Source organism: Populus trichocarpa, chromosome 8, assembly GCF_000002775.5.
Source record: "Populus trichocarpa isolate Nisqually-1 chromosome 8, P.trichocarpa_v4.1, whole genome shotgun sequence".
Classification (NCBI taxonomy): domain Eukaryota; kingdom Viridiplantae; phylum Streptophyta; class Magnoliopsida; order Malpighiales; family Salicaceae; genus Populus; species Populus trichocarpa.
Window position 1 is genome coordinate 6,006,210 of NC_037292.2, and position 18,000 is coordinate 6,024,209.

Genomic DNA, 18,000 nt, shown 5'->3' on the forward strand with positions numbered 1-18,000 from the left:
TGATAAAGATGATTGCAGGAACATATTCATCGGTTATCCCATCTGCATAGCACGGCGACAGCCATTGTGCAGATCTGAACTATCAAGCCTTGTTTTCCCTTCCTCCAATTGTGCATACACTGTCAGCTTAGGAAATAGGGAAATACACTCCCAGCTTATGAGATGGGGGAATTAGGAAATAAATATAACATGCAGCCTCAAAAAACCATTTCAAACACTCCTGGAAGATGAAAAGTAGTTGGGCCATATTCGGTTTCCGTTTCAAGGCCCCCCAATAAATAAATAAATAAAGCAAACTATTTCCTAAAATTCTCTCATTTTTCTCTTCCTATTTCACATCCCTACTTCTCTTTTAAAGGATGACATAAACACCGACTTACATTACACAAAGGACGGACCAGAAGAGTTTATCACTATGTGTCTAAGAGGGTGATTAACATCACTGCCACCTGCATGCTTCACGAACTCTGCGGGGGATAGAAAGCTGCCATGGCAGACGCACATGATCCTTACTTCCTCTCCCTTGCCGTACTTGTACAGGATGCCATCCACTCTTCTCCCATTAGGACCATCTCCTTTTGTAAACACACAAGGCATATCTTCCATTGCATTGGTCCCAATTTCCCTCCCTATATTTTCTGCAGAATCAAGCTTCTTGGAAAAATTCTCCATTTCTGTACTGGAGGCTCTGCACGCATTTTCATTTTTCTTTGTCCCAGAAGAATCTAAATCTTCTTGACTGCCTCGTTCCTGCAAAGACTGGTTACTTGTGGGACTTCGTGCTTCACCACCACTGCTTGATCCTGATGCACAAAAGATTATGAGAAGACAAAAACCATCTGCCTTTTCTCCATTTCCCGTTCCCTTTACTTGCAGTAATTTCAAGATTAATTACAAATTTCCAGTATCATTGTATCGGTTACAGAGACATTTAAGTTGTACGATTGCTATAGGATCACAAAGAAACTCTGTCAACTACATGCAATTACTCACTTAAAGGCCATTTGACTGTATCCCATGGGGAAAAATAGAAAAAGATAAATAAAAAAAAGGTAAGAAGATAAAGAGAAAGGAAGTAACATTAGTCTAGCATGCAAAACCAGTAACCTGAAAAGCAGGGATCCTTAGCAACAGCAAGAAAAGTTAAATTGCATAATTGACTAGGCTACAGAACAGTTTTCAATCTTATCAAATCAATTAAGGTCACATAACCCAGTTACTGTGGCAACAGAAACAATTTCGAGGATGATTTGTGACAACTACAAGGATCAGTAATCGCCTGATTAGAAAATTCCATCTAATAGCCACCCCAGACTGTCTCATCACTTTACATGGGAAGCCAGACCCATCTTGCCCCTCTCCTCCCCGACTAACCCACAAAAATGGTTTTCACTTTGCCAATTGAAAATCTTTCAGTTCAAGCAGATGGAATTTTCCAAGCTTCTGAAAACATTGCACCACACTTTCAGAAATCAACCTGTTAATTCATCCTCTCCATACCTTTTGAGTGTGTCGAGCATGTAATATTGAGAAACACCCTCCTCAACTCACCCAGAAAACCTGGATTTAGTTATTCACCAGTTGCTTTCTTAAAGTTGCAGAGCAGCGAAGCTTTGACAAATACAATCCCGAACTCAGTGATAACTGAGGCATCAACTTCTGTTTCTATAGTAAATCTATACCATTGGACACAGAAGCTTGATAATGAACAAGATTAAGCCCTTGGAACTAAAACATTTCCACAAATTAAGAGTTGGGAAAAACTGAATTTAGGGATTGAAACTGGATGGACCTGCAAGGAGGATAGATTAAAGAAAGAATCCGAACTTGGTGATGGCTAAGGACCAACTTCTGAGCTAGGGAAAATCTATACCATCAGACACACACAAGCATTATACCGAACAAGATTAAGCCTTTGGAATTTAACACTTTCCACAAATAAAGAGTAGGGAAAAAACTGAATTTAGAAATGTAAACTGGATAGATCTACAAGGAAAATTGATCAAGCAAACGACGCTTTAGCCTAATCCTGAGCTACCATCTATCCACTGCCCACGCATTAATAAGTAATGACACTGTAATGAATAGTTATGATGCAATAATGAAAGACTCCATGGAATGGCTGGCAATCAAGTAGATGCTTGGTTTGTGAACTCATTTAAAGTTACAGACCATCTCCATCGTATAGACTACAAGCAGGCAAGCAAAGAAATATTAATAATTTAAACATAGTTTTAAAACGTTAAAAGAATCTATCCGCTACTTCTTGGAAAACACAACTAAATAATTACCCATACGCAATAGGAAGTTCACTCCATTTTATATGAGCAAATGCGTACAAATTCCACTTCATGTTTCCTCCTCCCTTCCTTCTTAAGGCAATCATGATAACACTTTCTACATCGATGCCGCAGTAGAAGTGTGCGTCTCTTCTGCCTTCGTTGACAGAAAAGATAATGCTGAAAAAGAGCCTATTCCCAGGAATCTAATATCCCTTTCAAGCAAGTAGATACCATAGCCAACTAAGAACTAAACTAGTAAGGCAATAAACTGAGTTTCTTAGTTCTCCATGCACCTGAACTAAATAACTGCATAACTTGAGTGCCCAATGAAGGTGACCAAAATGAATTGCAAGTTCATGAAGTTGGTCAGTATAAAGAAGCCTTCCAGAAACAACCAGAGTTTTGCAATGGTTTTTACCCGAATGTGACCTTCCAGTTATAATAATTACCAAAGTAAATGATCTGCCTGCGTATGCTACACGCAATATCCTAGCACGGAGGGTTTATCTATTCTGTATAGAAAAAACAAGTGCCCGTTTGTTTTTGGGTGCAACAAAAGGCATTTTAATGAGCTTGAAACAGAGTTTCAACTTCATTGCCAAGCCAGTCGTAAGTATCCATGAAGTTGACTTCATATCCTGCACAAACTCAGTTCAGTTCTGACACAAAGACAGATGCAAGAAACCCACTGCCTTTTTCATGAGAGACATGCTAATGCAATCTGCCTACTTCCCATGTATAGCAGCAATCAGTAATGAGGGCCTTGAGTTAATACTCTACTTAGTTACATCTCAGAATTGCTCGGATTTAATCAAGCATGATCCTCTCATTCTTTGGACCTCTATGATTTTCTTTCGCGAAATATTGATGAAACCAAAGAAACTCCAACGACAGAATTCAATACTACTTAAATTAGTTGAGTAAGATTTGCACTGTTTAGAAACAAATAAACATCCAAGATTTAGCATCCAATCCAAACAAAAGAACCGACCTATCTAACACCACAGCATCCACATGATCGATTTAGCATCCAGACCAAAATCCACCACCAAAACAACACCAAACAATAAAGCCATTCATTCCAATCCAATCCAGAAAATCCCCAAAAGACCACGAAAAACAAAAAAATCGGACACCAGAAGGTTGAGATTTTTTTTAAAAAAAAAAGGTACCTTGAACAGGCTTGCTCACCATTTCTGATAATCCAGAAGAGCTCCCTCCTTGAGACTCCACGGACCCTTGTGACGCTTGCTGCTGCTGCTGCTGCTGCCCTGCCAGATTATTACCTCTATTCACAACACCACTCTGCTTACTAGCCCACGTCGGCACCCAATTCCCTTTATTCAATTTGACTTCCTCCAGACTCAACTCTCCTCTCAAATTCCTTTGCTTTTCACTTCGCCTTCTCTTGGCTTCCATTCTCCTCAAACTCTGCATTTCCTTCCGCTTCCTCCACTCCTCCTCTGTCTCCGTAGGCAAAGAAGAAGTCCTCATGAGAAGAGGATAAGGTGCAGGTGGAGTGGTTAAAGCATCATAGTCTCTCAACAATGGTATTGAACCAGCTATTGATGAAGATCTCGTTAGTTTCTTTGAAGACTTATCAACCCCAAATCTTCCACCAAGTGATAGCCCAAGATTTAATTCAATCTCCTCTGTTTCTTCTCCATCACTTGTTGCTGTTTGATATTGCTGCGCGTCACTTGACATGAATCTTTGTAATAGATCTCTTGGGTACCTGTTAATATCCAAAGAAAGACTCTCCATTACTCTGCTACTTCTGCTGCTGCTGCTGCTCCTATTTCTATTCTCGTTTGTTTCTCCCATGATGCTGCCTCTCTATAAACAGAGGAAGTTTTTACTTCTTGCTTCTTTAAGACAGCTTTCAGTGGATTAGAAAGTATTTTGGGCCTATGAAACAGAACGTGAAGGAGGAGGAGGAGGAGAGGTTGAAGTGTTTGTTCTTTGATCTGATTTAGAGACACCCATTTGTCAGGAAGGCTTAATTCTTTAGTTGTTTTCTTTTACAGTTATCTCTCGGGGTTATCTGACAAAAGCTTTGCCCTTCAATTAAAACCCAACTTGCATTGCATACACTCGCCAGCGAAAAATAATAATAATAATAATAATAAAGAGAAGGCTACCAAAACGTTGATGTCTTCTTCTTTCTTCTTTTGATAAGAATATAGTTAGCACCGAGAAAATGAAGGAAAACAGAAGCCAAAGATTTAAAGAAATTGAAATCGACGAGGAAAAACAGGAGAGGGAGAGGGAGAGGGGGTGCTTCTGGGCGGTAATCGTGAAAAGAAGGAAAGAAATAAGCAATTAATTGAAAAAATATTGTACTTGTTGAAGGACGAAAGTGCCCTTCACGTTAAGACAGGGAAAAGAAGGTAGCTGGGAGAGAGCCAGGTGGCGATCATGAGAGGAGAAGGGTGACACGTGGTTGTGACTGACACAAATCTCTTCCTTTTTACTGATTATTTAATTAACTCGTTGTCTTCTTGAGGTCCGTGTTGAACGAACCTAAAAAAACAAGTTGCCTTTCTAATTCTAGAGCAGAGGACACGTTTCGAGATGTAACAGACGCTAGAAAAAGTGTACATGTGTTTGTCAGTTTAGGTGTGTGGGAGTTCGACACGTGGATAGGAAGCAAGTTGCAGGAGGAGTACTTATTACTCGTGAAAGATGCGGCTTTCTTTTATCTTGCTACTCTCGATGTGGGTGCATACTATTTTTTTAAATATTTTTTATTTTAAAATATATTATAATATCTTTTTATTATTTTTAATATTATAATTTTAAATTAATAAAAATATTAATTTAATATCTTTTTATAATATTCTACTAAAATAACTTCGAGCTACTTTATTTTTATACTTTGAAAATATTTTTAGAAATATTTAAATTTTTTCTTTTTGTTAATTTTTTTATGTGTTTTCAAATTATTTTGATATAGTAATATTAAAATATATTTTAAAAAATAATATTTTAATATATTTCTAAACAAAAAATACTTTAAAAATTAACTACAAATATCAAAAAATATATATATATATCAAAAGAGTTCTAACTCAACACTTATCCCAGTTATGCAAAGGATAAAAAGAAAAGCATTAGACTAGGTTTTCTTAAGTCTTTTAGGTTGCGCAATGCATTGTAATTGAACAAGGATGTTCATTTATTCCGAAGTTAGGCAGAGATTAATTCAAAATCAATTTAAATAAGTTAAGATAATTACTTTAATTGATGCACGGTAAATATAATATATTCATCAATGTTAATTTTATATATATAATATTTATGTTGTTCGAACCCAATATATATGCATACACACCTTGAAATTTATATGACACGTATAATTTCTATATTCAATATATTATTCTTTTATTTTATGTTAAATTATAAATAATACTTGATTAGTTGATATTAGAAACTCAATAAATAAATATATAAAAAAAATATTGAGCAGGAAATATTGAATAAGATATGAGTATAGTAGAAACTTTGATATATAAATACCTACCACTAATAAATAAATTCATTTGTTATGTGTAGTGTGAAGAAGAACCAGAGAGTATCTTGACAAATGTTGACGTGGCAGTTATATCAGCTGAGACAAGTTTGAATCTAGTCATTTTCAGGTTCAATTGCTTCGGATCTCGATGTATTAAAACTACAGATATTACACGCTTGACCTTATCTAAACACACACAGCTTGGTTGCATTGTTTTTGTTTTTGTTTTTGTTTTTGTTTGAATATCCTCACGTCTTTTAAAAAGATAGATTAGTTTCGTTTGAGTTTATAACTATCCCTCTTGCGCTTTAACTGCACATAGCTCGGATGCATTGTGAATCTACTTTTATATTTTTTTCTGAAAAAAGGATATTTATTTTAAATTAGCTCTGCACACAACGCTAACTATAGATATTATGTTATATAACCATGATATGGGGTGAGAAAAAATATTAAAAACTGATTAAATCGAGAAAATTAAAAAAAAAAATTGAAAAAACCGAACCGTGAAAAAAACCAATTAAACTAATTAAAATTTTAAAAAAACTGATTGGTTCGGTTCGATTTTGGTTTTATAAGTCTGAAACTAAAAAAACCGAACCCAAACCGGAAAAAAACCGAGCCAAACCGGTTTGTATTCTAAAAAACCGAACCGAAACCGAATCGAACTGAAAATCGAGAATGTTATTTTTTAAAAAAATCAACTATAAGCCAAACTGGTTTTGGTTTTTTTAAAAAAAATCGGTTTGGTTATTTTTTTTTATAAAAACTGAATCGAACCAAAAATAATCCCCCCTCACCACGATGACGATCGAGAATGTTAATATATTCACATTGAAATGGCTTATAGTTGAAATTTAACAAGTAATTTGTTGTGGAATAGATTCTTGTTTTTTTTCAAAAAAAAAAAACACCATGCTTCTCGGAAAATGATCACGCATTTTTTTCCGTTTATAATCTAAAAATAATATTCCTAAACAATAAAATACATCATCGTTCCCTGTAAGTTGTGCCGTGATTGTGTCAGGGAAATCATCGTCGTCTTTAGAGCGGAAAGAATACAAATATAAGAAGAAATACATGCAAAAATACGAGCATCAATTTGGAGTGAAAAGGGAAGAGATGGGATTGTTTATATTTTTCTTATTTTACTGTTAAAAAATGGAAAATAAAGAAAATATAAATTAAAAGTCCCGAAGTTATATTTTTTATTTATTACTCTAGCAATTAAATCCAAGGGATTGTAAATTTAGAATTTAATATAGCGGATAATATCTTGACGGTGTTAATCAAATTCAAAAATTCCTGTCCAATTCATACACACCGGGGTTTTATACTGAAAATGCTAGATCCGTAATCTTATTTTTGCAACAGGCTTGGAGGCTTAACGAGTTGGCGGACCGGGTTCATATTTACCACCTCTCGCCCATCTTTTATATACATATTATTTATTTTATTTTTTCATGAAAACACTTTATTTTGTGATCAAACTTTTCCATCTCTTTGCTTTTCTTTTTTAATAAATAAATAGATAAAGAAACGATTCAGAAATCCTGAACAAAAAGCTAGAAGAATTAGGAATAAAATTTATTATAAAATTGTATTTTTAACACAAACCGTGATTCTATTAAAAATAATTCAGGAAATAATTAATATCCAAGGACACCGAACTAGCCAGGCTACAGTAATGTTTAGGCTGTAATGAAACAATAGTTATTTAAACCATAAAGACTAACTAATTAACTTTACTATGTAATTAATTCTAAAATGTTTAGTTTAAACGATACACTAATCTCTAGTTCTCTACATATACAGTTGAATTGATTGCTGATGCTCTTTACTCTCAGATAGGCACCGGCCATAGAAGAAGGGAAGAGTGTTTACTTTATTTTTATTTGGAAAGACAAATTTTAAAATAATCTATAGTTTGAATTCAGTTTTTTTTTTTTTAAATAAATATCTCATCATTCTATGTTTTTTTAATTAATATGGATATCCGGACCAACTTACATGTAAATTAACTAATATCACGAGCTCTAAAGTTAACAAACATAATAACATCTATTAACTATTGTATTAACAACTATACACTCGAATTAACCATCTAGGTGGTGGCCTAGTGGTAAGAGCTTGGGACCAAGAGTTTTGCTCCCTCTGTGGTCTCAGGTTCGAGCCCTATGATTGCTCATATGATGGCCACTGGAGGCTTACATGGTCGTTAACTTCAGGGTCTGTGGGATTAGTCGAGGTACGCACAAGCTGACTCGGACACCCACATTAAACTAAAAAAAAAAATATACACTCGAATTTAAAATCATAAAAAAAAGAATTCTTATTTTCAATTATGGTTACCTACTATATGCTTGTCCTTCTACGTTGCTGACATGACACGAGGGTGTCCATGATCTGATAAATGCCTAGTTAGCTATAAGTAGTAGGCTTTCTGTTTTCGTTTCCATGTCATAGCTAAAATGTACATATTTAAATCCCTGAGGTAATGGCAAAAGCGACACGTAGTTTGTTCTATACAACACCATACGAGGTTTCAATTAAGTGAAATTTATGAAAAAGGAATTTCCTAAAAACGCAAAACTTGGCGGGTAGATAACATGTTTATAATTCGAAAAAGAAATAATTCATGACATCGCGGATTGCATTAGAAACGTCAAGTCACGAGCAACAATCTACAGTGCTAGTGTGAAAAAAGGATATTTTTTAAGTGAAGCTGTTTATCGCATATTTGTAAAGAATAAAAAAATAATTTTTATTTTTTTTAAGATTGTTTTAATGGAAATTTTTTTGTTCAATTAAAAGGAATAGGATAAACTTATACAATCCTCTGCATAAATGTTAATCTAATCAATTCAAATCAATATAAAAATATAAATTAAACAAACACCATCATAATACATATAATACTCTTTAGTGTTAGGTTTTAGATTATTTATAAGAATTTTTTGTGATATATTATTTTTCTTAATCTGAATCAGAATTAATGATATATAAATTGAAATATAAACAAATTCACTCATAAACTTTAGAATAGATATAAATTGAAACTTCACACCCAGATAAGTTTTCTGGGAAGCAAGTAATTGCTTAAGTTACCGACATTGGTGACATCTTGTGAATTTTTTTTGTGTAATTGAATTAGTTTTGTTAATATTTTTTTAATGATATTAATAAAGTTTTGGTTTGTCTTTTAAATTTTTTTTCTCTAGCAATTGTAATCTATGCATTCTATTTAGCATTGTTTTTTAATTTCACGTTTCTCACAAGATATAGTTTTAAATATTGTGTTTTTTTCAATCATAAAATGCACCGAACTATGCTATTTTATAATTTTTTTTAAATGAGTTATTTTGACAATTTTTTTCTTTGATCTTTGCTATTTTTTAAAAAAATAATCGTTTTTTTAAGCACCATTAAGCTTGACACGTAAATAAGATCAAAACTAGTCGTCCTTCCCCGTCTTGAAAACCAACAGCTACTCGAGAGTCGAGACAATGGTTGGAAGTGTTTGGGAAAAAAATTCAAAATTTCTTTTTTTTTTTTTGTTAAAATTTGATACGTTTTATACGTTTTGAATTGTTTTGATGTGCTGATGTCAAAAATAATTTTTAAAAAATAAAAAAATATCATTAGCATGTATTTTAGCATGAAAAATTATTTGAAAAGTAATCGCTACCACACTACCAAACATACTCAGCTGGCAGCTTTCAGCCTCCATAAAAATGACAGCTGGATTTGGCATTCCAATTCTTCCTTGGAAAGATAAAAAATAAAAGCAGAATTTCTGAGTTTGTTTGTTTATTGTTTGGATATCTTCTGTGTAGGATGTTTTTTTTTGCTGATAATGTTCGTGTAGTAATACTATATAAAAATATACATATAAGATTAGACGTATGATTTGATTTACTGGATAATATTATCATTTGTACACATACCAACCACATATAACTTACCAAAATATCATCTGTCAGGATTTAATTCATTTCATAGCAATGGAGCGTGGTCTTGCGTGGTGGATTCATCTGAGATCTTGATAGTTTATATAATTTATCTTTACATGAATTATTTAATAAATTTTTGATATAAAATAATTACATATAGCTTATTTTCATATAAATTATTTATTAACTTTTTATTTTTAATATGAGATAACTCTATATAACTTGCTTCCACGTTTATAATTTCTTAACTTTTTAGTATAGAATTTCACTTCATGTTTTTACCATATCCAAATGTATTTTTTTATAGCTTGTCTTTATATGTTTTGTTTTTTAATTTTTCAATATAAGATAACTATATATGACTACATTTCCATGGATTATTTTTAATTTTTTCGATATGGGATAACCACACTACGGATTGTTCCTTCATGAGTTTTTGATGTGTGATAAGTATATTGTACTTTACATTTTTTTTATAGCACATATCCACTTGAATTATTTCTTAACTTGTCAATGTGGGGGTAGCTATACTCTATTACAATACACGTTTTTTTTTTTATAGTTCACATCCACATGCACTATTTTTAAACTTATCCATTCAAGATATTAAAACCGCAGCCATAATTTTTTTTCTATTTTTTCGGGCTGGCTTAAATGAGCCTGTGCGACACGCAACCTCGTTTCTTGACCGGGTCAACCCTGAGGCAAGGTTTCATATCTATGATTCATGACCTAAATTGTTAGTCTAAGTTTAACTATGGTCAATGCAACAACCATTCAGTACTGAATGAGGAACCCAATCACAAAAATCTGCGAGAAAAGGGATTTTTCTTGAAAAGCAACATAGTTTGCTAAAACTTTTATGATAGCAACACAAGTTGAAAAAATATTTGAAAGATAGTATAATTTGAACACGATCATGTTTGAGAATATTATTTTTATACACAATTACTATTTAAAATAACAGTCGTGTTTCATGATATATTTATATATACAACCGCTATTTAAAATTAAATAGTTGTTATTTAGTGATGTTTCAAGATATGTTCATTTTGCAAGTTAATTAACTTAGACAAAAGTTAACTCAATTTTTTATGAAGATTTAATGGTCAAAAAATGAGATTCAAAATTCAATATATAAAAAAAAGAAAAGATAAAATGATGTGGTTGGAGGAAGGGAGAAATAGGGCGAGGGGGGCAAAAAAAGAAATAATATGTCACCAAGAACACATAAGAGCTCTATTTTTTTGACACATTCAGTATCATTTAAAAGATCATGACGAGATGATTAGAGTAATACCTTTAAAGAATACCAAATAAGATCGTAATTAACTCAAAAAATAACCTCTAACAAATTACGACCATGTTTGGTGTTTGATATTGTGTTAATTTATACGTTTATGATTTAAAAAATTAGGTTTTACAAAAATATTTTTAATTGTGACTTTAATAAAACTACATTTTAAAAAAAATATTTGGTTAAAACCACACAAGATAAATTTATGCATACAAAATGTATGAAAAACTAGTTATTATGAATGAAATGCAAGTTATCTTAGCTCGTAAAAGATATTAATCTAACTAAATAATTTTTTTTTCTATCGTTAAACAAAAAGAAATACAAGCTAACTAGACACCAGACAACATGTTAATCTCTAAAGACAGAGCTTCTGTTGCGCCTGTCAATTGATATTTAATAATACAACAGTAGATAACCATTAAATCTCATAGCTTCATCACTTGTTAAAAAAACAAATAAATTATAGTAATAAAATTTCCCTTGAAAATTGTATATAAATATAACATGCTACAAAATTATTTATGAATTGAATTTCACAACACTCTATAGCACAACAGTCAAGTATACATCGTGTCCGTAATTACATACATAACATTATATAAAGATATTTTATAATAATAAATAATTTTACTAACTATATTTCATTCTACATAAAAAAAACCTTTCTGATCACCATTTTATTAAAACAATTTTTATCATCAAACTAAAAACTCAATATAATTAATATAAATTTTATAAATTTTTATTATTGATTTAGCCCTGTTTGTTTTTATATTTAAAAAATAATTTAAAAAAAATTAAATTTTTTTATTTTTCTTTTACTTCAAATTAATTTTTTTTTGTGTTTTTAAATATTTTGATGTACTGATATTAAAATAATTTTTTTTAAAAATATTATTTTAATATATTTTTAAATAAAAAATAACTGAAAATACTTTTTAATTTTTAATTTTATTTTATTCGTAGCTTCATCTGTAGCTACAGTCATATCATCGTACTTCCTCCAAAAATTTTCAAGTTCTACCTCCATCCACAAGGTCATGGGCATTTTTAATGACAAGACGAGAAAAGGACGGGCGAAAAAGAAGAGCAGAGTGGGGTAGGAGATCTTCGAGGGTGATTTTCCAGGACACGTCATTGACGTTGAGGACTAGTTTTTAAGATTCTCCGGCATATTTGCAGGCCACGTGTTGATCATGGGTAGGGTGAGAAGGACACCAACAGGTAAGTTTTTGGTACTGTTTCGATATTTTTCTGGAATTGCGGTAAAAATACACTTTTGAAAATTTTTTTAGGTGATATATCAAAAATAAATTTTAAAAAATAAAAATAAATTATTTTAATATATTTTTAAATAAAAAAATAATTTAAAAAATAATTTATACCTCACCTATTTCCAAATTGTTTAAAAGAGCTAAATTACATGGTTAATGACATGACGATGGAATCTTTTTGACCAAACCATTTAAGTAGTGGATTACTATTATTTTTATCCAGGGATCCCTTGACCATTGACTCTACTCTGATCCACTCACCTTATCAAATCGTATATTTCTTGTTTTTCGTTTCTGAAATCGGATTAGTTTAAAAACAAAACATGTTGTCAGGACTTCGGGTAGGATGATCTTTGGAGAATAAAACAATAAATTAGGTTTATAAAAAGAAAACCAAGTCAGAAGAGCACATCGGAGATCATCCGACGAATTCCCAGAAATGCTATCGACCAAAGACAGTGACAAAAAGACGTGGATAGCTATCCTTCACTTGCAGCTATCATGGGATTCGGAGTGGCAGAAGCGATGCCTCCCAGATGCAAACAACAGGGGCGCCGAAGATCTTGTTGGGTAGGAACGAATTGAAATAATATCCAAAGAAAAAGAAGATATGCAGGGAGATCAAGCAGCCTCTCAGGCTCCTCCTAGTGGACTGATGCATGTACAGACAAAGGAAGCTTGCAGCAGTTTCTTCGAGTCTGCCAGAAAGCAGATCAAACAAGGCGGTGACAGAATTGGCATTATCTTCCACGGGACTACATTAACCAGAACGAAGTTTATATGCTTTCCACTCAAATAGGCATGGGCAACTTAAGCATGTTGTGAAACCACATCATCAGCACCAGAAAATTTCTTTAAAATAATTTCTTAAGAAAAAAATCCAAAACACAATGCCCTGCATATTCCATTCTCCTGATACCCAAGAACAACTAAATTAATAATACCAAAATTTAACGAAGAACTAAAAATGCCTCGAGCAAGCCTAAATCTTTCCTATCTAATTGTGAATTGGGGAAAATGTAATAAACATAATTCTAGCGAAAAAAGATGGCCTAGTTCCTCCCAGCTTGAGCTTGACGGGGACCTCTAGCCCACCCATTCTGATAAACTTTCTTGTTAGCTTCTCCATTGTGTCCGGTGGTGCCCCGAGCTTGACCTGAGACTCCACCCTGATTCTCAAAGTCATTTCTGCCATAGCCACGGCCTCCACCAAAGTTTCCACGGTTCCTAAAATTGTCGTTCCTAAAACCACCCTTTCTTACAGGGTACCTTTCACCATCAGTTTTGGCTGCAAAAACACCATAGTCAGTTGTATGTACCCTCCAATTGCTGGGACAAAACACAGACAGCTAAATTATATGGATCAACAACTCATCTTACCATTCTTTCTCTCAATATGTGCTGTTCGAGTGCCTATCGTCACAGTAGAGACCTGAAATAGCACACAATCTCAGACGCGAGCAGAACTTGCAACTTGTGCAAAGTGCATGCCTTAAACATACATTCAAGCATGGATTACCAATAATGAGGTGCCAGCAACAAAGATTGTAGAAGAGGTTAAGTAACAATACCCCAAGGAGGGTTTCAGATTCAAACTACAACCCAGGGGAGAGCACTACAGATAATGGCAAGACAGAGGGAGAGAGAACTTTGCATAATGATAATAGAATTTATACTTCTAATAAGTAGTTCATCAAACAAGTGTTGGCAGATAAACATTGTTTGAACAACAGAGGTTATCGAACATAGTTCATAATGTTTAATGACATTATCTGAACGTACCACAAAAACTCCCATCAACAGAGGAGCAGCAAAAGTAATTGCATTTGAAATGAACAAATGAAACTGAGACCAGACTTTGGGATATTAACAAAGCAATATAAACTGCCTGCATGGCAGCAAAAGGTTATTGAAGGAACAATCATTTGTACCCTATCCAAAAAAACCCAAAGATAAAGCCACGCAGGAATGTTTCTTCAAACCTCTAAATGTGAGACAGATTCTCTCAACTTCCAGTCATCATAAAATGGCCTCCATAGCATAATCAAGAGTGTGCTTGTTTAGAGACAAAAAAGCCCTAAAAGAGTTCTGAATAAAATTGGAAACAAATGCCACTAACATAGAAATTCCAAATTAATAAAATCCAAATATTATAAATAAGTTAGCAAGAGACCTAAATAACAATAAAATTACAGAAATTCTAAACTTAAAATTAATTCTTCCTGTACACCATAATGTAGGATCCAACATTTTAGCAAACAATTTGGAAAGAAAAAAGACTTTCTTCCAGAAAAGTTAAAAAAACAGTAATACCTCAAGGGCCTTCTCCACAGAATTAGCTGATTCAAATTCCACGAAGCCAAAACAGTTCTTATCTTGCTGTAGAGAGAAGGGGAACATAAACACATAAATATTGTTTCAGAAGACAATTTTCAACACAAATTTACAAGAATAAACACGAGGCCAACCTTATAACTTCTGACTTGCACACCATTAGGTTTTATAGCCCCAAATTTTGAGAAAGTCTGTATAAGCTCGTCAACAGTGGCATCCATAGGCAAATTTGCAACAAAGATGGAGTAACCCTCAACTGAAACAGGAAAATTGAGCAAAAGAGGTTTAAAGATGCAAGAAAAGCTACAAACTCCATCCAAGTATTAACCCAAACATAAACTAAAAATATATAAAAATAAAAACCTGCAGTACTGTTGTTGTTGATTTCCACAGTATTGTTGCCGGGTGGGCGAGGAGAACCTGTTTGATGAGAAGAAGCCATGGGTGGTACAGCTGTATATGACTGTTTCACAGGTTTCACATCTGAAACCCTTTGTTGAAATGGTTGTGTTTTGAGATTCAATGCATTTACCTGAACAAACAAGAACAAAAGAATCAATCATATTCCATACCAATTCTCGTAAAAAATATATATATAAAAGTACTAACAACTGATGCATAAGACTTCTTGGGAGCATCCTCCTGCACACTAGAAGCAACTGCCTCAGAAACTGGGTGCGCATCATTCTGAGTGGCAACGACCTCTTTCTCAACAACAATATCTTTCTCAGAAATGGGAATCTCCCCATTGTCCAAGGGATGGCCAGATTCTTTAGCTTGAACCCCACCCTCCTCCAAATTGGTTGATACATTGACAGCGACAGTGTGATCAGGAACAGAAGGTGGCTCTGTAATTACAAAGTTAATAGTAAATATTTGGGCATTAAAGCAACAAAAAAAAACAATGAAAACCATACATAAACCTACCAGGGGATGGGGTAACAGGTGTAGGTGGAGCAATATTGTCTGCATCACTAATTTTCTTATTCTCTGATTCTTCCACATATCTAAAAATATCATTCAGAACAAAGTATGTCGTCCCATCATCTTGTGGGACCAAGAAGAATGCTTGCGTAAATCTTTTTCTATCACTGTCCTTTCCAGCAAAGAAACCAGTAACTATCACCATCACCGCATTCTCATAAGATTCTTGAGAATCAACAGTCTGTATCTCCACTACACAATTCTTATAGTCAAGAGAAAGTATCAATTTTTTAATTTCCTGCACCCAAAAAAGGTTCCAATTTCTTTGTCAGGGAAGGCCACAGCATAAGCCAAAGTAACAGATAAAAAAAGGTTAAAACAATGGTGTAAGCAGGAAAAATTCTAGTCCACAATTGTTTTCGGTGGAAAATAGAATGGCAGAAAGTGGTAGAACCAACATTTTCTCATAGAACTAGCACAAGGTAAAACAAATTTAAGAGAACAAAATGAGTATCGAGGGATTAATGGAAAACAATCAAAGCAAAAGAATAGCTTCAGTGTGACTGAGTTTACATGACTAGTGCTGTTATTGCATGCCGAGGAGTTATTAAAGTCAACAAACAAGCTACATAGGTAAACTTTAAAATTTTCGTTGCACAGAACTTACTTCTAAAGTTGAAGCAGAAGACACTGAACCATCCAAGCCTGGCCTGCTGATCAGGCTCAAATCATTGTAGAAGTTATGAAGCAGCTCTGGAGACTTGGATAAGGTGTTGTAGTATTGCTCTGCAAAGGCATTCCCCACCACTTTTGGGTTAAGTTTGACGGTAGATTCATCCACCTGTGTTGCCATCTCTGCAGAAATAAACACATACTATTCACTAACGAAGGTTTTAAATCAAAGCCAGGCTAAATTTACATATAAATATAAATGAATGGAGAGTGATAAGTAAAGCAGACAAAAATAAGAAACTCAACATCCAAGAATATTAAGCATGATACTTGAAATTAGACAGAAAGTGAAATTACAAAACATATACCAGCACAAACATAGCGGCAAACCATAATCGCAAATAAATACTGCATTCACAACAAATGCTAGGCAATCATAGTCCACGACATGAATGACATGAAAGTTAGCAAATAACAAACAACGGTTTTCTTAAGAAAAGAAAGAAAGAGGTTACATAAGATCATCAAACCCTAATCCCAATGCGGAACCAATTTCATTATCTCAAAATCTGAACCCTAAACCATATGCTTAAGAAGAGAGAAGAGTATGGGGCTTGAAAGTAGAAAGCCCAATTGGCATTATCATTTTAACATCCAATTTATTCAAAAATTGGTTCTTAAACAAGAAATAAGAAACACAATAACACCAACAGCAGATTAGGCCGCAACACTAATCAATATAAGAGAAAGATAATGTTTCTGCATCTTCCAATAAAATACCCAGTACTGTTTTCTTCGCGACCAAAGCTAAGATTTTGACTAGTTGTGTTAGGCAAAAAAAAAAAAAAAACAAACAAATTAAAAAAACCAAACTTTACAGCCAAAACCAGTCCATCAAATAATTTAAACAAAAATAAAACTAAAAAGAACGTAAACAAACATTAGCTAAAACAAAAAAAAAAACATTCGATCAAGTCAAACTGTAACCACTCAGATACAAAAAAAAATCCAGATCTGTATTAAGAAAAAACTAAAAAAATAACAGCCAGATCTAAACAAATACAGCAATGCAATCCCCTAATTTAACGATCCTTATGATTTAACCACTCAATGAAACAGCAGATGATCCAAAAACATCACAATCAATCAAACAAAAGCAGGATTAAGTGATGTCTAACCTTGTTAAAACAGCAGTAAACTATCTCTCTCCCTCGCCGCCAAGAGAGATGATGAATAAATCTACTACACTGACTGTGCCTTGCGGCGCTAGATGGTTATTATTATCTCTATAGAGAGGAAGAGAGAGAGACGTAACGGTGCGGTTGCTGGCGAAGAAAGGTACAAACGGCGAAGAAATCTATACTTTATTAGGGTTGGACTGGTATTTATTTGTCGCTCAGCGGACTTCAACGTATGAAGAAGAAGCCCAACTCTCGCCTTCTCTCCCTATCTCTCTCTTTTACTTGAGAACGAAGGAGAGTGGGCGCGCGGCGGGTGAGAAATCTTGTATTACGTTGTACTGTTGACTGCCGTGTCCTCCGGTTATTTTTTAAGAGGGGTCCATAAAATAGAGGGTCACGTGAGGTATATTGTGAGATCCAGCGAGTTTGATGGCTGTGATTGAGTTGGGTTGCGTGATTCGACGGTGGTGATTATTGGGCGAATGAGTTGTATTACAGGGAGGGTAGGTACGAGGTGTGGAATCAACGCGTTAAAGGCAAATATGAGAGAGAGAGGTTGCGTGGAA

General features: G+C 33.7%; 2 protein-coding genes across 2 annotated transcripts; both read right to left on the reverse strand.

Annotated features, from left to right (window-relative positions):
* Positions 1–171: 171 nt before the first annotated feature.
* Positions 172–4,578, reverse strand: LOC18101467 (ninja-family protein AFP2). Its single transcript, XM_006379632.3, has 2 exons — positions 3,455–4,578; positions 172–803 (listed from the first exon to the last, which is right to left on the reverse strand). The coding sequence occupies exons 1-2, from the start codon at positions 4,104–4,106 to the stop codon at positions 382–384; spliced, it is 1,074 nt and encodes a 357-aa protein (XP_006379694.3). The 5' UTR covers positions 4,107–4,578; the 3' UTR covers positions 172–381.
* An 8,582-nt stretch (positions 4,579–13,160) lies between these two features.
* On the reverse strand, positions 13,161–17,786 carry LOC7498214 (nuclear transport factor 2). The gene is made up of 9 exons (XM_002312250.4): positions 17,432–17,786; positions 16,249–16,436; positions 15,585–15,879; positions 15,267–15,505; positions 15,021–15,189; positions 14,792–14,913; positions 14,637–14,702; positions 13,704–13,755; positions 13,161–13,611 (listed from the first exon to the last, which is right to left on the reverse strand). Exons 2-9 carry the CDS (start codon positions 16,432–16,434, stop codon positions 13,376–13,378), a joined length of 1,365 nt encoding a protein of 454 aa, XP_002312286.2. The 5' UTR covers positions 16,435–16,436; positions 17,432–17,786; the 3' UTR covers positions 13,161–13,375.
* Positions 17,787–18,000: the final 214 nt, after the last annotated feature.

Bases quoted from the DNA above. Each gene is read 5' to 3' on its own strand.
- LOC18101467 (XM_006379632.3), bottom strand. From the start codon at position 4,106: ATGGGAGAAACAAACGAGAATAGAAATAGGAGCAGCAGCAGCAGCAGA. The intron at 804-3,454 runs GTACCTTTTTTT...TTTGTGCATCAG, and splicing joins GGTGAGCAAGCCTGTTCAAG to GATCAAGCAGTGGTGGTGAA.
- LOC7498214 (XM_002312250.4), bottom strand. From the start codon at position 16,434: ATGGCAACACAGGTGGATGAATCTACCGTCAAACTTAACCCAAAAGTG. The intron at 15,880-16,248 runs GTAAGTTCTGTG...TTTTGGGTGCAG, and splicing joins CTTCTGCTTCAACTTTAGAA to GAAATTAAAAAATTGATACT. The intron at 15,506-15,584 runs GTAGGTTTATGT...TTGTAATTACAG, and splicing joins ACCTGTTACCCCATCCCCTG to AGCCACCTTCTGTTCCTGAT.